Here is a 20,934-nt window from a genome sequence, read left to right as displayed (position 1 = left end):
CAATTTAATTTTTGTTAACTAACATATTATATTAATTTAATTTTTCTTTACTATATTGTTTGTATTAATTAACATAATATATTATAAAAGATCTGTTTTAATTACCAAATGAAATATTATAATTGACTAATTTTTCAAAATGTCTTTTTTGATCATTTTACATTTTTATCAGCTAGTTTTTATCAAACATGACTTGTTAATTAGCTAGCTTATGAGCTAGTTTGCCAAACATAACCTAAATGCTCGTTTGGTTTGATGGAATATTTTTTAGGGATTTGGATTTTATGGAAGGATTTAAAATCTTTTTTGTGTTTGTTTTTATTGGATTTGAAATGAAATTGAATTCCATTCTTTATAAATATTTATAAAAACTTAAATTACCTTTTTTATTAATTAATTATTACAAAACAAGTGGTTTTAACATATTTTAAAATATTATTACAAACAAGTCCTATAAAATCTTGCAAAATATCAACTACCCTTATAAGATTTCTAAATCCCATATTTGTGAGATTTCAAATCCAAACATTTCTACAAACCAAACATAAGATTATGATGAAATTCAATTTAAATTATGTAAATCCTATTAAATCCTATCAAATGGTTCATATTTTGGGAGTCGAAAAAAAATTGTTAACAAAAATTATTTATCTTTTATACTTTTGCGCTAGTGTGACCAATTCAGATTTCAGACGTAAAAACAGTCTTACTAATCCAGATTTCACACTGCAGCATCACCTCTTATAAATCGTAAGTGAGACTTCAGACTTCAACATCTTTAAAAAAAACGCTACCTAAGAACCACGACTTGCCAATAGTCCCTCCAAAACAAAACACAGTCGGTCCTTGAACCAAGTGTTGACCAAAATCAACCTTTGAATTGGCCTAACGAGTCCCGGTCACAATTTGGTCTTGGAACCAAATCATATGACCAATTTGTAACCACCGACTTAACCAGGCCTTGGACCAAGGTGGTAGGCACCAAGACTTTTAGGACCCATTTTTTGGGTCGAGCCTCCGAGTTTTTGGAATTCAATAATTTTATGCATCTCTAAGTGGAGGCCGTTGAGGTGCTTCAAGTTGGAACTGTATTGGACCGAACCAAATGATCTGATGACCTTTAAATCAAAACCAAAAAAATCTACCCCTACAGTTTTAGCCTAACAGATAAGAAGGTGGATATTCTTACAAAATAAGTGGAAGGTCAATGGTTCCACGCTCAGCACCCACCCACATGTTCTTGGGATAGTAGTGGGACCGTTATGGTTAGGGCGTTCCAGGGAGAGTGATGGGACCGTTATGGTTAGGGCGTTCCAGGGAGAGTGACGTTATACCTTTTTTGTAAAATGAAATTGAAATCCAAACCAATTAAAAAAAATAACTTCCATTGAATAGGGTCCACAAGGCTAAGAAGCCTGGGTTTAATGTAAATGTGTATGTACATAGGCAAGAAAAGAGAATTTTCTAAGGTGAAGATGATGGTGAAGCCTTGCAAATGGGACACCAGTTCTTCAATCGCAGCCATTGGTTGATACATGGAGTATGGTACCCATGCCCACATCCCACCCTTCCTATTTCATCTCCTCTCACAAACTCTTCCTGCAAATAATCTTCAAATATTAGTTTAACCAAATCAAACAAAAGCAGTATGTCCCACTGAGGCCTAAGGGTGGGGTGTACGTAAATTTGACCTCTACCCCAAAGAGTAGAGCAACTGTTTCCGTGTGAACCCCCCACGCCCTAGTGCAAAGGTGGAGAAAACAAAGGATAGAACTTGCTCAAGAGATTTGCAAAGAGATGTTCGAGGTCTGGGACTGGTATGTATGAAGAACTGACCTCTACCCCCAGAGAGTAAAACTATTGTTTCTGTGTGAAGACCCCAAGTTTGCGAAAAGAAAGGATAAAACTTCATATTCTGCAAAATCTTTTTATTTAACACTTGTCTCCTTCGTATCAGAACTAGAAGACCTCTACCCCAAAGAGTAACGCAGTTGTTTTCATGAAGACCCTGACTTGTGGTTAGATCCATATGCTATCTCTCAAAGGAAATACATATACTTGTATGTAGACATAATAATGTAACAAATATGTATAGAAAGTTTTTCCTTACAAATACAACACCAGGCCTTCTTTTGTGTAAACATATCCAAATACCATTTAAAGAGTTTTTGAGTCACATGGATAAATAATATAGGATGACATTCACATATGTATGCTCTACTCCTTAGAGGTGGAGGTATGGTATGCTTACATCTTACCCCTGGCTACGTTTGATTTGCTTTGGTTTATTTTACATCTATGGATACCATACATAACTCCGAAGGAAGGTCCTAGGGACTGTTTTCCGGCCTAGAAAAAGGAGAGACCCATCTTTTTTGGGGAGATTCACAAGTCATCTTGTCTTAGCTCAAGCTTGAGGCACAAACACGTACAAAACCATGTATCTTGTTGGGTTAATTATTTTTTTCGGTAACAGTGGGTGTCCGAGTCAACTTGCATGCACATCGACTAATCCTAAGAGCCCTGAAGTTAATAGTCAGACAAACCTTCCAGTTGCCCTGAGGGGCTTGAACCGGTGACCTCCGGAGAGCTAACTTAAGGTCTTATCAGTTGAGCTATCCCTCAAAGTTTAGTTGGATTAAATTTTGACGGAAGCACAGAAGCCAAAGAGGCCAAATTACATGAACGATAATAATAATAATAATTACCTGACAAATACTGCATTTGCTGTCATCAGCACCCCAACTGCACCTCATTCTTCCATCTTCCAATTGCAAAGACTCGTATATGCTTATTCTGATGCATTTTGATAATTCATCTTCAGATAATGCTGTGCTCACTGTACCCATTTTCTCTTCAAGCACTAGTAGTTCCTGTGAGAAAAAAACAGACAACAGTCAAGTATATGATGTAAAACTTTTAGGGCCTGTTTGATTTGCAGGACTTGGAACTGAATTCCATTTGTGTTTGGTTTAAAGGAAAGTCCAGAATTCAAATCTTGATTCAATGAATCCCACAAACATTGAATTTAGAAATCCCAAGGGGGTAGTTAGTATTTTTATGGGATTTCATAAGATTTGTTTGTAATAAAATATGTTAAAAACATTCATTTTTGTAATGATCAATTAATAAAAAGTAATTTAATTATTTTTATAATTACTTATAATTTTTTTATAAATTATCTATAAAGAATGTAATTCAATTCGATTCCAAATCCTAACCAAAAATTCCAAATGCTTCCACGAAATCCAAATCCCTTAAGAACATTTCATCAAATCAAATGCCCCCTTAGTTTATATTTTGGATCAATCTGGTGGTTGCATGAATAAAAGGATACTAACAAGGAGCTCAGGGGCATACCCTCCTTATCACAAAATTGTAGCATTATCATGACTAATAGATCATACTTCCTCCATCCCAAAATAAATGTACATAATGGAAAAGGCAGAGTTTTAGAAATGTGTAATTATCACACTTCTTAATTAACTAATTGACAATTTTACCCTCAATAGTAGAGGGAGTAATAATTTCTCCATCTCATAATTAAGGGTAAGAATTGGAAAATAGGCACTTCTTTCTGAAAGTGAACACTTACTTTTGGACAAACTAAAATAGAAATGTTTGACACTCATTTTGGGATGAAGTATAATATAGATGATGAGACTGCATGCATGAAATGATATTTAAAGTCTCATATACCATGCCATACTTCTACCACGTGATATTTTTATGCCATTGAAATCAGTGAAATGAAACGTTTTCCGTTAAACCATAAAAGGAACCGAGTTTCAAAGGATATATAGAACGTTAAAAAGAAAAATAATAGTTTCAGAGACAAGGAAATAAACCTCGTATGACATGTTATCAATATCCAGTCTCATGTCCCTATGTTGATCATAGAAGTTAAGGCCACCGAGGAATAAATTGGCCTCACGCGACAATAATTGCTGTAGCTGGAGAAGTACAAATAAGAATGATGCTCAAGTTACTTTTTTCATTTAAGGGCAGATTGCATGAAAATGTAACGTACTTCGGTGATTCCTATTTTGTAAAACATGCTTTCAAAACATTCATTTTGGTACCCCAAATGTGACATCTCAAACATAGAGGTACCTAGTTTACATATGAGAATCAAAAAATGCATGAAAAACCAACTTACTTTTCAATTCCTATTTTGTGTAACGTAATTTGGTCTAGATGTTTGAGATCACATTCGAGGCACCGAACAAAATGGGAATCAAAGCAATTGCATTTGCATGCAATTTACCCTTCATTTAAAAAATAAAATATTGTTTTAATGTCAGGAGGGTATCGCAAACCCTTTCCCCACAGCTATGTGCAAGTTTAAACCCATTTTTTTTTATTTCTTTTGTTTATAGAAACCAAAGATTGATTACCTCATATGTTAACTCCTCATCTTGTTCGATCCTATCAAGTGCTAGCAGTACCTGCAAAGCACCAAATGACAAACACAACATTATTACCACTGACATAGGACAAAAAAAATAAACAACGTCCTCCTATAATCCCTTCTTGAGGGAAGTTCATTTAGGAACCGTAAATATTTTGAGAACCTATGAAAAAATTATTCTTGATGAATATATCTGAATATTCATGACTGTTATTCATAATGAATATCATGCATTTCCATTATTCACGATATTCATCATGAATAATGCATGAATAGTTGGTTATCACGTTTCTCAAAATTATTACCGGTTCTCAAATGAATCTGCCCCATTCCTTGTAAATACTTTGAGAACCGTAAGAACCTAACTATTTATGAATTGTTCATGATGAATACATCTAAATATTCATGAATATCATGCCTTTTCATTATTTGTGATATTCATCATGAATTGGTTCTCACAGCTCTTAAAATATGTACAGTTCTCAAATGAACCTGCCCGATCCTTCTAAACCCATAGAAAGAGGATGCTTAGTGACAAAACTCAGAAAAGTTACATCTGCAACTCCATCGATGTTATAATGCCGTGTTCCATTATGATTCACAAAGCGAACAACAGGATGGTGATCTGTAGAAGTAACAGAAACCATAGTCGATGACGCATCATTAGTACTAAGACTGGTCTCAGTTACCGAATTCTCTATAGAAGGCCAAACTATTTGAGTCTGTATATCCGGAATCACATTATTAGACTGGACCAACGATAAATTGTCTCCATGTAACCTTTTCATGGATCCTGTTGGAGGGTCCACGTTCATCGACCTTCGAGTCCGAACTGATGAACCACCATTCGGTTTGCAAGCTGTCCAATTTCTTGAATGCCCTTCATTTGCTGATATCCCACTAACCCTCTTCCCTTTACCAGATGAACTGCTTTCTCCTTGAGTGAATCTTTTCTTCACTGTACTCCTCTTTCCGCCATTGTTTGACTCACTATTTGGATCTTTTTGCCTATACCCATCTGATATCGTATTGCATCTTAAACTTTTCAACCCATTCTTGCCGTTTTGACTTTTTTCCACGATCCCAAAATCAGTAATTTGGGGTGCAGACACCTTCCTAATCCTGGTGCTCAATGATGGAACTTCAGTTGTCTTAATAGCTGTAGTATTTCTAGATTTCAACTTACGTTCTTTATGACTTCCTGAGGCATTAAGTTCTTGAATTTCAGACTCATCTGAAACACTGCTTAATTCAGTGGGGATTGTTTCCACTTTTGAAGACAGTTTTTTCTCTGATTCCAAGAGGGATTTTTTCACTGAAGAGGAATTCTTGGATGAACCAGATGTTACTTCCTTGCCAGATGATGCACGGAAGGAAGACTTGAAAGGTTTGGGTTTCTCTAAGCATTTATTTTTAGTACCTTTTGTGTGGTTAAGTCTGCCACAGCAACCAATTCGATTGCAGAATTGAGAAGTTCCATCTCGAGAGCCAGCAGTGTCTTTTAAAGCAGTGACTGATCTCTTTCTTGGGGCAGCGATCCCAGCAACAGCTTGTTTGCTATAATATACATCCATATAACTGTGTCCTTAATTGCCTTATCTGCCACAAAATTTTCTCATGTTAGAATTTAAGACCTTTTGGTTTGAATTTGATATCAATAGTTGATTAATTCAGCTGAGAAAACAGTATGTTTACACTAAAAAAACCAATTCACACACCTCTTACCATGCTGATTTCATGGATATTTCTCGTTAAGAACAATTGTTAACATCTTTAACAGCATCTTTTATTAAACTAATAGCAACCACACAGAAAACTATATATTATTAACATCTTTAACAATATCCCACCCCTACGCCCTGTTTTCGAATAAAATATACTTGGTTCTTTGGGTTCGGTTTGGTTTGGTTAACAGAATCTTAGGATATGTATATGTGTGTAGATACAAAAAGCAAACAAGCCCACAACCGCCTTTGTCACCTTGCATACTTCCTGTAGCTCATGTGTACGATGTTTTATTCTAATTTTTAGTCCTAATATGTTTTAACTCTGAATTTGATCATCCTCTGTAAGCCAAACCAAACAAGTCGAGTATATCCTACTCAGAGGTGGGGTCTGGGGTGGTAAGTAAGATGTACGCAGACCTAACCTCTACCTAAAGAGTAGATTGACTGTTTCAGTGAGGTTCCCTGGCTAGTGAAAAGTGTATGAAAGAGAGAAAAACATATATGTTAAAATTTGAAAAGCTAGATGAGAATAAACAATAGTCATAAAACTAGAAAGAGATAAAGACAGAAATGCTAAATGTTGATAAACCAGCTTAAGTCTTATCCATGATTATTTGATTTATCGTCTCTTTTAAATTTTCTAACAGAAGACAAGGATTGCCCTTCCCTTACCTGTGACTAACAATTGAGGAATATCATCAAAGCTGCATAGCGTAGCACCTGAATTGAGAGTTTTAGTGATGGTAATCACAGGTCAGCAAATTGAACCATCAAACCCGTGGATACTTACCCCATCGGGATTTGCACCATTGATGTCACTCCATTAATGGATCTTGACATGAAGAAACCCAATGAATTCTAGTTGAGAACAGGTTCACTTGTATCTTAGAACTACATATCCACATGGATGAAAAACCCTGCCTGCTAACTTCTCCATCTCTTTTTTCCCTTTTTTTGGTATATGTAGTATTTCTATACGACAAAACTCAAGATACTGATCAGCTTTGGTGAGGGTGAACCCTTGGCCTCCGAGGAGGTTGGATCTACCGGTAACCCAAATACCACTAGGCCAAAGACCCTTTGGTACTTCTCCATCTCTTTAGGGTGCCTTTGGTACGCTGGATAGACAGGATAAAATAAAACAAAATTTGATGTCCTGCGTTTGGCATGATGTTTGATTGAGACAGAATAGAACCTGAGTGCCGAAATGGGTGGAACAAAAAATATAGGACATGGGACAAGATTGTTCAATTACTAAGCTACCCATGTCAAATTGAAACCCTAAAGCCTTCAATGATGGTCATCAAGATTGAATACCATGCTCTTTTGGTCAATTACCTTTATCAAATTGCTTCAAATCCTAGAACAATTTGGCATGATGTAAGCCTTCAAACCGGACAGTAAGATACATAAAGCCTCACTGAAAGTGTCATTCGAATTCATCAAGAACCCGCCAGATTAATCCTGAATATTAAGACTGTTTTTGACAGGTTGATGCCCGGTTTCATCTAAACCTCCGGGTCTTGTACCTATGCACACCCCTATTGGCAACCATACCCTGCTTCTTAGAAATTTGGGAATGAAATCATTTGTCTACATAGTAATCATGGAGGATTTTCATGTAGAAAACCCTTGCCACAGGGAAATTTACTCATCATATCATATAATTCTTGTTAAAATCCCACGTCAATTAGACTTGAACCATTTCTCTTCAATATATGTTCGAACCCTTCCCTCTCAAGGACTCTTTTGGATAGCAATCTAATGGAGTCCACCACTATTCTCACATGGTATCAGACGCAAGGTGGACTTTACATCAATCTGTACCTATCCAACTAGGACCCATCCAAACCCCTCTCAAATATGTGCCCATCCAGCCTCCGTTGGAGGGATCTCCGGCTAGACTTGGATCGTTTCTCTTCAATATATGTTGAAACCGTGGCTCTTTTGGATATTAATTTAACGGGATTTCACATATTTTCACAGTTCTTTTTATCTTTCAATTTACTCAGGGCTCTGTCCAGAAACAAGAAACATACACAAGCACATGATAATATGAATAAAAAAAACTAGGAAATTATATACCTCCTTTCACGTAGAGATAAAATTGCAATAACAATCATCAACCAATTTTACCTAGTGAATTTGAATACCCTAAAACGTCAATCAGCAAATCAATCAATCAATCAAATCCATAAATCATGCTGGTTAACATAATCGAACAAGAATGACGTAAACAGATGGAAGAACATGTATTTGAATCAAAAGCAAGATAAACCCCAATCGCTGATGATCGAAATTAGAATGAAGAGGGTTTGTATTTGGTTTTACCTTATTGTTGTTGGGTAATCAGATAATGCAATCAACAGGAAGTGGAGGATTATGGGGAGAGAATCCGCAGGTGATGTGGTACTAATCCATCCACTATATAATAATAATAATGATAATAATAATAATAATCCGAGGTATGATGATGATGCTGCAAAGATTTGAAAGAAGACAAAGTAGAATTGAGCTAAAATGCCGGCCTGCCAAGAGAAATTGTCGCATTCGCACCTCAAAATCAGATTGTTCAAGGTCAACGGCCGTCGAGGGTGGATCGTTAGTTTCTTCATATTTATACACAGCTTTTTAACCATGGATGCCATGCCAACCTGCCAACCATGCTCGCCTTGGCCCTTCCTTTTTATTTATTAAATGTATATTGATATCCGAACGACCTTGCATGGATCTCGACCGTAACGAAGTTAAAGTGGTGTTATTTTTTATTATAAAATTCTTTATTAATTTATTATAAGTTAAAATAATTTAGCTTCTTCAAAAAAAAATTATTATCGGTTTGACACCGGCATAAGGTTTTTATTCAAACACTCAAAAGTGCTTATTACTGGTGTCCAACCGGAATAAGTCAATAAATTATTTTTATAAGTAATCTCAAACACCCCTTAAGGGTGCGTTTGGTGCGCGGACAGGACAGGACATAACAGGACAGGACAGGACATGACAGGACAGGACAGGACAGGACATGACAGGACAGGACAGGACAGGACAGGTGTTCAGCGTTTGGTAAGACATAACAGGACAGGACAGGACAGGTTAAAATGACCAATTTACCCCCAGAATCAAGTTTAGTGTTTTTTTCTCTATGCTGAGGATTTGTTGGTGACTTTTGTCTGTCTTATGAAGACAACAGTTTAGTGGGTAACAGCACACACAAGTAATTTGTAAATCTAGATTGGCTAGACTTGATCCAAGGAACTATACAAGTATGGTGGGAGGCCTAGAGTTTGTCTATTGCATGGGTTCCATCTTATGATATCAGACCCAGCCAAGACTCGTATCGCCTTTGTCATTTTAGATCATGATATTTTTTCTTTCTTATTTGTATGGTRAGATCTAGCAGTCAACTAATTATTCCGACTTCACAACTACTATGGACTAAGAATTGTATTTATAGCTCGTATAATTGCAAATTTTGTGTGCAGAGTCGCYTGTATTGAAAGAGGATAAGAACCCTAGAATCAATCGGGTATCAATAGATGGAGGCGATGGAGGCGTCTGTTGACAAAGAGAAATTATTGATGCTGATGCTTCTAAATCTGGAAAGTAAGAACCCTAGAATCAAAACCGACAGAAAATAAGAACCCTAGAATCAATCGGGTACACATAGATGGAGGCGATGGAGTCGATGGAGAGAAGAGAGGCGATCGATTGCGTACCTGGGTATGGAGAGAAGAGACGCGATGGAGGCGATGGAGGCCGTCGATTGAAGGTCGCCGGCCGTCGACAGGAGGTTAAGATGGAGAGGATGGAGCGATGAAAGTTACGTTCTTCTTGCAGCCGGGTGGGAAAAAGGGTAATGAGGGAAATAGGTTGTGTTCCACTTAGTTCCAGGGGGGTAGGATGGAACATGCTTGTCCAATGCTTATCCAAGTTAGTTCTACTTAGTCCAATATTAGGCCACACCAAACACAGGACAAATGTGTTCTGTCCTGTTCTGTCCCATCCTGTCCAGCTTACCAAACGCACCCTAAGAGTTAAAAGAAACCCTTTAGAGACACTGAAATTAACAAATATGATCGTTTTTATTTTGACTGATTTAAATTGTAAAACAGCTATAGATTATTATAAATTTATTTCGAAACTTTTATGTTAATCAAACGAGTGAGCAAAATAATGGATAGTGTAGTGATCAAAACTAGTCTTGTTTGACCAATATGTGCAGTGGGCATTGAGTCGGATTTTTGATTTTTTATGCATGAAAATAAAACTGAAAGATAAACGAGTGGGACATTCGTAATTTAAATAAAACCATTTTAAGTTAACAAGTTACACGACATATTAAAAAATTAATATATAGTTCAGTTTGGTCAAAAGAGTCGGGTGGTCATTATCATGCTTTAGTTGAAACCAAATAACCACGTTTCAACTCTGTAACTCAACTATTAAATTAGCCATCAAGGTTGTATTTGATACATAGGACGGGACATGATAGGATAGGACAAAACTTATTGTCCCATGTTTGGCGCAGCATGAGACAGAACAAGAACCCACTGTTTCATGTTTGGTGCGACATAAGACAGAGACAAGAACCGAGACAAGGCAAGACAAAAGAGGTTTTTCTTGTTCCACCAAAACAGGTGGAATAAGATGGGACAAGAATGAGACAAAAACTAAAATATTATTAATTTACTCTAGTTTGATATATAACCTTAATATAATATTTGTTTCAATGGTCATCACCTCAAGTTTCGGTTGCTGCCAGCCTGCCACCACCATCGACACCTCCTCTTCCACTACAACAACATCCTTCACCGCCTCCACAACCACCGTCCACCAAGTCCATCGCCACCTCTACCATAGTCGACCATCCATTGCCACCACCACTACCGCCATTCGCCACCTCCAACTCCTCTTCTACTACAACAATCTCCTTCACCACCATCCATTGCCACCTTTACAACCACCATCGGCTACCGCCCACCACCACCACCACCGTTGGCCACCTTAAAATCCTCCTATACTGCAACAACATCCTCCATGACCTCCACAACCACTGTTGGCCACCTTCAACTCCTCCTCTACTTTAACAACCTCCTCCACACCATCGGCCACCACCATTCATGCCACCTCACCTCCACCATAACCACCACCACAACTATATTCACTACATCAGCCACAACTACCTCCTCCATCGTTGTCAACTGCCAGCACCACCATAATCCACCATCTTCATGTCCTCTATAACCGCCGCCGTTCACCACCGCCCATTGCCTCTACCTATATAATCACCGCCCATTGCCTCTACCTCCACAATCACCGCCCATTGCTACTACTACTACCGTCGACCAACACCACCTCCACCATAACCACCGCCCATTGCCACTACTACCGTTGGCCAACACCACCTCCACCATAACCAAAACCACCTCCACCGCCACCATTACTACCATCAATTATATCAATTTTTTAATTCAAATTTGGTACCATTATATATGTATCTATTCATTTATATGAAAATTGTGTACAAATATTTATAAATTAAATTATTTAATTATTTACTTTATTTGTGTTAACTATAACTATTGTATAACATTTAAAATCATCAAATAACTCTTGGAGCTAACTTGTCTAGTTATGTCCCGTCCAGTCCTAGTCGTACCAAACATCAGACATACTCTTGTGTTGTCCAGTCTTGTCCAGTCCTACCCTCTTGTCCTGTTCTGTCCTGTCATATTTTGTCCTGTTCTGTCCTGTCATATTTTGTCCTGTCCTGTTCTATCCAATCATGTCTGCATACCAAATGCTATTTAAGGTTGCGTTTGGTACATTAGACAGGGACAAGACAGAACAGGGATCCTTGTTCCATGTTTGACATGAATTTTATGTGGAACAGACAGGAACAGAGTGGAACAGGCTTGTTCCACCCCTACCCCATGGAACATGGTGGAACAAACTTATATTTTACCAATATAACCTCAAAATAAAACTTAATTCTCTTCTAAACATCAAATACATCTTCTTTTTTTTTTTTTACATTTTATTCATTCTTTAAATTTTATTTTTTCTATTTTATGTTTCTTAAACTTTCATTTTACTGTCCTCGAAATATTATTTTTATACGGTTTCTATATTTTATTAATTAATGTAATTTATTATATATTAATAATAAAAAAATTAATGTAGAAAAGAGATAAATGGGGACATGTAGATCCAACCTAAGATACACCTCATATTCTACGATGTTTATTGGACAACTTACATTTGTACTTTCATTCAGTTGTTATTTTGGAAAACATATATTCAGATATTGCAATTTTAAGATTGTGTGGTTGGGAAAACAAGTCTCTTGCAACGTCTATAATGTGATATGAATTTTAAGAAAATGAAAGTACGTACTTTTTTTATGAAATGGAAGGATTTGATTTAGATTTTGATATAAATATATAATAGAAAGGATCCCATAAATCTAAATGGCCAAGAATAGAGAAAAAAAAAATCTCAGGGTCATTAGCATCTATGTTAACTTTGCGGTTATATTTTACATAATTTGTTAATATTCTGTTGTAGTATGGTTACAAGCATCTCTAATGGGAGATTCTCATAAAACCACCATCAAAGGGAGTTCGTATAAGAACCTTACATCATTTGATTTCTTATAAGAACCTCATATAATTTGAGTTTTTATTTGGCAAAACCAGATATTGAGTATATCCTATTTACTTAAAGTATATATATATATATATATATATATATATATATATTTTATCATAAGCCGTTTGATGAGGGAAACAAGTGACAATGTATTCACGAGTCTATGGGATCAAGGATGAAAATAGATATGGGAATTTGACACATGGTGATGGTACCTATGGAGACTTACCCCTAATAAAATGGAGATTTAGCTCCTTGATGGGTAACAAGACGGACACAACAGTCGATTTCTGTACCTAAAGCAGGTTCATGTAATGTTGAGGATGATATCATGATACAGTCTACCCCTAATCCCGTTATATAAGAAAACCACAAATAAAAGACAAACCTGAGAACACCTTTGTCTCCCTTGATAATAAAATCAAGGGTCAATATTATAATGGCATATTTGTAAATAAGTAAAAAGATAGGGTAATTTACACAATATGATATATTTGATTAGAGGGAAACACTGGAAAATAACAAAGGAAATGGTACGCCTCCTACATTTCAGCTATAATAATCTCCTACCATATCATTGATCATAAATAAATATCAACTCGATGTATTTTATTTATTCAAACAAAAATTAGAAATCCTATCTCTAATTCTATTCTTGCCAAATCAAATGAAAGTCACCTTCAAATCGTTTCTTTATCCAAACGAAAATTGTAGAGCTTATCTCTACTTCCATTATTGATGACGATTCACCTCGAAACTCTGTCAAAAAAGAGAGAGAAAATCAACCTTCTTCCCAAACATTGTTAATCGAGTCGTGTCTCAGTATAATGTCGAATGAAGTATGGTTTTTATCAAGTTTTCATCTCCTCATTTCTAGGGATTTTACCCCATGATTACTTCCCAAATCTTTCATTTATAATCAATCATTAATATTTTGAAATGTATTTTCTAGGTTTTGGGCACATGTGTATAGGTAACATTATTCAAATACTCTTTTTATTTGATTTTATGCATATGTGTATAGGTAACAATATTTTGTTACTCTTTTCTCTGGGTTTTATGCACATGTGCATATGTTACAATATTCAATCATTAATCTTTTGAATATGCATGGGAATGGGCCCGAGATAGGGCAAGGAACGATGTCAATCTTCGTCCCCGTCTCAGTCCCCATCCCCATCGGGAAATATGATTACATCCCATTGCTGTCCCCAACGAGAAATCAAGGATTTTGTTTACCGTTTATGTGATAGAGACTATATGTTCGATCATAGTTAATTGTTTTAAAGCAACGATATGTTTAGGCTATAATAAAATGGATCTATAGGCAACTTATGCGGCGGCGGGTTACCARAGAAGAGGGGACAACTTCTTTCTCCTTTGCATTGCTCAATCTTCCTTTTCTGATTGAAAATAGCAAGCCACTCCACTATTGGTAGAAGTTGATTCATGTGTATAAGATAGGATAGGTATTCTTATGAAATAGCTAGATGCGGATATTGAATCACTGCAGGTCTCAAGCTATAGACTATGAGTGGTTGAACTTGATGACCGTGTGACCCATCACGATTTAATTCTAACACATGAGCATATCTTGGTTCATCGGAAGATTCAAACTGTAGACCGTAGGTAGCTGAACTCAATGACAAATGTTTCGTAATAGAAACTCTATAACATAGATTTGTTGCCTACTATTGTGTTCTGCCACGATCAATGAAAATTGGGTCTTCCCATCGTCACAAAATGTATTGTTGACTCCTTATGTTGGAATTGCTTGAACCTTTTGCTCGTTTGATCTTTATATTTCTGGTTTTATGATTATTCATTTTATTTATAAAACTATTTGATTATATGAGGTGTTATGCCTAACATTTTTTTTTCTTAAATGATATGTACATCAGGATCTCTAGGCGGTAGGCTTCTTAAGGCTTGAAAGGAGTGTTGGATGCCGGTAGAGGCATTTTTTAGGGACTGATAGATACTGATGATTTGGTGTTATAAATAGACAGAATTCTTTTGGTGATGGTAGTAACAGGCATCTGTAATATGAAGTTTAAATTGGTTTAGATTAGTAGATTGTTAATTGTCATCCATTCCTTCGTGATGTAAATGCATTACAATTTCCCTATTATGGGTGATTTTAATATTTAAGTCTTATTTTATGGTTTAAATTTACTCTTATTTTACGGGTGTTACCGACAGATAAAGGGAGAGAGAGAAAGAGAAAGAAAGAGTAGGAATAATGTTACAACAAATGAGTTTGGTGAAATGATGATAACACTTCTGGACCTTTTGATGAGTTTTTTATCTAATGGTTCATAAAACATAGACATTCATTTGATGGATCATAAAAAATTTGAAGCTCCTTCCACCTCCAACTTCATCTACCTTAACACTTACCTTCAGTATGTAACACCCGTTTTTTGTTGGATTCAATAACGGGTTAATTGAGCTACTTTTGATGTATTAATAACAAGCTAATGGTGTTTTATCATGATTGTTAGCCTTAGGTTTTTTCGAAGTCAAAATGATAGAAAAATGAATATTTTTGGGCTGCCTAGGGGCTCCACACGACTTGGTGCGATAGTTGGGTCGCGACCCTAATCGCATTACTCACTGGATTAAGGGTCAGAAATTTGGGTGACTTATGGTATAATACCTGTCGAGTATATATATATATGTGTGTGTATGTGTGTGCATATATATATATATATATATATCAGTTCAAGTCTTAAAAAAATTAAAGTTTGGGTTAGTTTTGGAAGTAGACCAATCTTGAGGGGTTAGTTTTGCATAACCCACTTAAACTTTGCAATTAGAATGATGGGCTTGGATTATGTACGCAGATTAGGTTTTATTTTGTTTAACCCAACCCTAACTCCTTTAATTATGATAATCATTAGAGAGAAACCGTAAGAACTTGGAAGAATCGACCGAGAACATAGGAGGGACGGCCAAAAGCAAGCAAGGTTCCGTCGATTTCTTATTGGTTCAAGGTAAGTTTCTGTCCCGGTCTCGAACTTATGCATTTAGTAGTTGGGTTATAAATTTTGGGATTGTTTGGGAAAGATTCGAAGTTGTTGCGGTGACTCGAAAGTCACCAATTCGGTCAATAACAATGGCATCAACATGAGGGTTCATTAAATCTGTCAATGGAGCCCCAAAATTGTGCTCATTTCCTTCTCGAATTTTTTCCTAAAAGTTTCTTATCGTTGGTATCTATCGTGCCTGTTATTTATTGCTAAGAGAGGGGGTGTATCGTCGGAAAAAAGGGTCGAAACGACTCGATTTTTTTAGTTGAGACGACTGTTACATGAACGACCATCCAAGAGACTTGGTTAATAGTTTGGGCTGTTGGTCTGTGTGGGAAAGGACTGCCCATATAGAAGGTAGGCTGTTGATGCATATTCCCCATGTATGTGTCATGGTAGTAAGATATAGATTTATATATATTTGGTTTTTTTTTTCTTTGAAGCCATGGCTATTGTTTATATATTCACCCTAATTAATTTGTTCCCATTGTAACTACTAGGATTTATAGGTTTTAGTTGGCTTTTAATTATTAGATATTGTTAATCGATTTGGTTGAATGTCTTCATGATCAAAGTTAACGGTTAGAATTAATAGTGAGTTTGGGTGTCTGTTTAGGTCGGGTATAAAGGAGTGGGCTTGGGAATTGATAAGCTTGGTGTTTGTATTAGGTATGGATTCATAAACCTTTTTTGTTCAGTTAATTCGTTTAAATATGTTTATGAACCCGTGAATTTCGTTTAGCTCATGTTTATTCAAATTGTCTGTTACCACGTATTTCCGTTCACTCGAAATTGTTCTATGATATACAAGATGGCAGGGACTACTCGTCCTAATCACGTTATTAAGTCGATCGTGTTGGTAAAAATATGTGTTTTCTCCAAAAGATTACGTTCAATGGTTCGGTAGCATTTTAGTATGATTGGTACCTCCAAATGTACATATGTTGGTACTTGTAATCGATTATATTTATATATCTTTTTTATTTGAGCCATCTTGATTGTTACAACTACTTGTTTACTCAATGTTTTTCCTATTTTGCTTATGTTTGTTTATTCACTCGATTTCGATACGTTTCGTTCTTAATTGAGAGACAAGTTAACTCTGGTAAGTCGAGCTACTAACCATCATACCATAGGCATGTCATTGTGGCACCGATGGCGTGACACTGACTGTGGCTGTGTGATCAGTCCATGACGTCTCCTCTTTGGTGCTCTTGTGAGAGCTATTTGGTGTGATGGATATTAAATTTAGGAGGTGTATGCGTCGAACCTAGCACATATGATTCTTTGTAGGGTGGATGTCGGTGTAGTGTCCAACACTACATCTCACATCTAGTATGTGTGGATCTGCAGTCCAACGTACAGGCCAATGTGGCTTTATGTCTAACACTTCTCCTGTTGGTTGAAAGATTTTGGTACTCGTTTTGTCCGATATCTTGAGATCAATTTTGGCGTGTTTGTATTACCATTTTACTATAATTGTTTATCGTTCACTAGGCATTGGCTCAGCCGTGTTTCTGTTCCTCACGGCAGGTAATCAAGGTGACGGGTAAGTCTTGTGACGAAGAGTAGACTAGGATCTCGATTTCAAAGGTTTCGAGAGGTTTAGTGCTATGTTATTCATTCAAAGAATTTATATATTTGGTTATTAGACTAGCATTTCTTTTAAGGTTGTATTTGGATTTTCCTTGAGTTGTTGGAAGGTACTTGAAGTGGTTTGTTTGGAGATGTTTATTTCTTTATTTGGGATATATTTAATTTCGTTATTGAAAGATTTTTTTTTGTATTGTAGGCTATATTTTGGAGGTTTTATATATCGGCTCCGTTATGTTTTGAAGCGACCCCCTTCCTATGGAATGGAATGAGGGTGTTACATATGGTGCGACTAAAGTCACACCATAACTCGTATTCTTCACCTGACAGATTTTTAAGCCATTTTTAGCTAGGGTTTGCTCTCTATCTCCATTCCTCTCTTAGGAGAAATCGTCTAGGGATAGATCAAATTTAGGGAACTTCTAAAGTGCTAGGAAATGACTTGACTGAGGAGATTTGAGATCACTATTACAGGAGATTTGCTTGAAGAACTCAAGCTTCGTCCTTGGAAGCTTTGGTTTGAAGACTTGGGAGAGCTCTATCATAAAGTTTGGGTGGAAGGTTCTAAATCCTTGAAAAGGGTCAGCACTTTGGTTATTTTAAGATCTATTTTGGGGATCTTGATACACCTGGAGTATGTGCTCATTTTTGGTATATTCCAAGGCCTGAGCTATGGTTTGAGGAATTTCTTGGAAAAGCTTTGGTGAATGTCAAACCTTCATATTTGGAAGCAAGAGTTGGGTCCGGAAACTATGGCTATTTTGTCAATAATGTATATTTTGAGCTCCCAAATGAGTTCCTTGCGCTTTTATCCAATGTTGGCAGTTATTTGGTATGTATGTATCAATGGTACATTTGATTTCATAAACCTTGAAAATAGTTGTATTTGGTTTTGAGACATTTGGAGATACAAGTCACTAGAATGTGATGTTTTGAAGATTGGTTCAGATAAATAGAGTTATTGTGATATATTCTGACTTTGATAAAAGAAATTACATAAATATGGAGTAAAGTATTTGTATTGACTTTTATGGAATAGTTAAGCGAGTTGGGGATTTTTGTTGGTTTGAAATTGGTTCAAAGATGTTTTGGAACTATGTTCCACAAAATGGTTCAATGGTGATATTTGAACGAGTTTTGTGTATATTGGGTATTTAATTAAGATTGCATGTTTTGAGTGTGATGATCATTCAAATTGGAGTCATGTGATCTAGAGTTGTCATGCAATGGATCCGTATGCATAAGAGTCGGTCGTCTTTGGCATGTATTGAGTCTTAGCGTCATTTGATCTCGTTGGTATATGTTCACTGAATTGTATGGTACACATGGTGTCGTATTTTATACATGTGGCGTTAGTATATGGGAGGTAAATACCTACGAAGTTATTTAACATGTTTAAGTTGTACAGAGTGATTTATGTACACATGTTAGTATTAACCCAATGCTAAAAGTTGTGAATAGCCAAAGGGTAAACAGAGTGATTTTTTTACAACGGTAAATTTTATAGAGTATGCACTCAAATTATTGAGTCCTGAGGTGCTATGCCGAGGGGTAGGCACGATTGAGTCTTGAGGTGCTATGCCGAGGGGTAGGCTAAGAACCACAAGCCTTGAGGTGCTACCTAGAGGGGTAGGCACCAAAAAACATGAACCTTGAGGTGAAGCTCAAAAGAGTAGACACTACGGTCAATTGAATCTTAATGTGTTACATGATAATATTGACGTATGGATTACTTTGTGTTTCGCCATGGTCGACGAAAACTGGTCTCCCCGTCACTGAAAAGTGTTGTTTTAGATATGAAGTGTTGTCCCTGAGTTGCCATTTTGGGATATTAAGTTGTATCTTTGTTTTTGATTGTATGGATAATGGAGTTTTATCCATGATCGATATTTAAATATTTTGAAGTATTCACGTTTTGAGAGAGTATTTGATTTTGGTTTCATATTCAGATGGCTGTTTTATATATGGAGTTTTTATTATGGGAATGGTAGGTTTTGGAAAAAATGTTGCTTTTATATTAAATACATTTTATTTGGGAAAATATTGTGATTTAAACTGCATTCGTTCAGTTTTACCATTATATATATATATATATATATATATATATATATATATATATATATGAGATGAGATGAAAATTGCTTGAGCTTACTAGTCTATGAAACCTAACACTTTTTTTTTCGGCATGTGCATCAAGTCCTGGTAAGGGCGGTAGTAGTGACACTTGAGATGAGTATTAGTTAGAAGCACGGGAAGGACTAACTCTTTGGGGCATCTTCCGCATCTTAGAGATATCGACTATTATACGGGTTTTAGTAACAACCTTCTTACGTAGATCTTGTGTAAGATTCCGTTCTGAATGTTGTTGGCTTTAAACCTTATGTATATATGTAGAATATTCAATGTTGACATTTGTGGAGAAAATTGTACTGCTTATGATGTTTATCAAAAAATTTAAATTAGTCGCACTTTTACATAATTGAGGTGTTACACTGTCACATTTACATGCATGAATTTGTTAAAGTTCTTATTGTGATGATACAAGTAGGTATCCAGAGGTAAAATGATGGTTGATGAACGGAGATGGATGAAAGTAAATAAACATAAATGAAGGCTCGACATATATCTGATATTTGATGTTCAATAAATTTAGAGTAAACTACAATTTTGGTCCTTGTTATTTACACAAAACTACTTACAACGTTTGTCAATTTCGATAAGTATAATAACAATCATCTTGTCAATTTCATACAAGTTGTAAGTCAAAATAAAACATCTATAAGGTTAAAAAGAACGAGAGAGAAAACCAAAAACACCTCAAGCTCGAAACTCAGTAAAAGTGAGATTGCAATCAAGAAACAACTTCAAGAAATTTAAAGATTGGAACTTTATGATGGATCAAGTGAGAAGGCCACTAAAACCTTAGAAGACATGTACTCGAGTGATTATGATCTAAAACCTACATACAACCAAAAACCATGACCAACAGGTCCAAAACCCACCCGTAGCCCCAATACTATGTTCTTCTCTCCCATCTTCCATTCCGTCAAGGATAAAAATAGAGAGAAGCGATGTAGGAAACTTGTGACCAAAACCCACCTGTATACATTGTATATGTGTGCATTTGTGTGTATGGTTATGAATCTATAGAGATAAACGATTGGGTGATGGTGGAAAGAAGAATGAAACTGAATTTGGTATTGGTTGGCATGGAGATGGGGATGGAAGTGGTTGAGAGGGGAAATGGAGAATGAATGTGGAGGGGTGTAGTTCGGCTAAGGGAAAGCAAAAGCGTTGTTGCTGCTAAGGTGAGAGAAAAACAAAGGGAGGGGATACATTTGAGAATGAGGGAGTCATCACAGATAGGGGTGAGCATAGGCGGGTACTCGTCTTTTTTGACAGAAATCGGAACCAAAACCGGAACCGGCGGTTCTTGAGATATTGGAACCGGAACCGGAACCGGTTAGAGCGGTTCTTAAATTTTTGGAATCGGAACCGGAACCGCCGGGAACCGGTT

At 36.3% G+C, this 20,934-nt stretch overlaps 1 protein-coding gene across 6 annotated transcripts; it reads right to left on the bottom strand.

Moving 5' to 3' along the window:
• Positions 1-1,398: 1,398 nt before the first annotated feature.
• LOC112529350 (E3 ubiquitin-protein ligase MBR2-like) lies at positions 1,399-8,728 on the bottom strand. Of its 6 annotated transcripts, none has more exons than XM_025140594.1 (7): positions 8,470-8,720; positions 6,811-8,292; positions 4,966-6,010; positions 4,398-4,448; positions 3,849-3,953; positions 2,709-2,873; positions 1,399-1,599 (listed from the first exon to the last, which is right to left on the bottom strand). In XM_025140594.1, the coding sequence occupies exons 3-7, from the start codon at positions 5,983-5,985 to the stop codon at positions 1,465-1,467; spliced, it is 1,476 nt and encodes a 491-aa protein (XP_024996362.1). In that variant the 5' UTR covers positions 5,986-6,010; positions 6,811-8,292; positions 8,470-8,720; the 3' UTR covers positions 1,399-1,464. The 6 variants fall into 6 exon arrangements, with proteins under 6 accessions (XP_024996362.1, XP_024996361.1, XP_024996359.1 ...); XM_025140593.1 differs by lacking the exon at positions 8,470-8,720 and having other exon boundaries at positions 6,811-6,858; positions 6,929-8,462; XM_025140591.1 differs by lacking the exon at positions 6,811-8,292 and having other exon boundaries at positions 8,470-8,728.
• Positions 8,729-20,934: the final 12,206 nt, after the last annotated feature.

This window comes from Cynara cardunculus (genome assembly GCF_001531365.2).
Source record: "Cynara cardunculus var. scolymus isolate 2C chromosome LG 16, CcrdV1, whole genome shotgun sequence".
NCBI lineage: Eukaryota > Viridiplantae > Streptophyta > Magnoliopsida > Asterales > Asteraceae > Cynara > Cynara cardunculus.
The sequence above is the reverse complement of the archived record's forward strand: the minus strand, read 5'-3'. Positions and strand labels throughout refer to the sequence as shown.

Coding starts and splice junctions, on each gene's coding strand:
- LOC112529350 (XM_025140591.1), bottom strand. CDS start 5,985: ATGGATGTATATTATAGCAAACAAGCTGTTGCTGGGATCGCTGCCCCA. Junction 4,449..4,965: donor ACATCGATGGAGTTGCAGAT/GTAACTTTTCTG, acceptor GGTGCTTTGCAG/GTACTGCTAGCACTTGATAG. Junction 3,954..4,397: donor ATGAGGAGTTAACATATGAG/GTAATCAATCTT, acceptor GTACTTCTCCAG/CTACAGCAATTATTGTCGCG.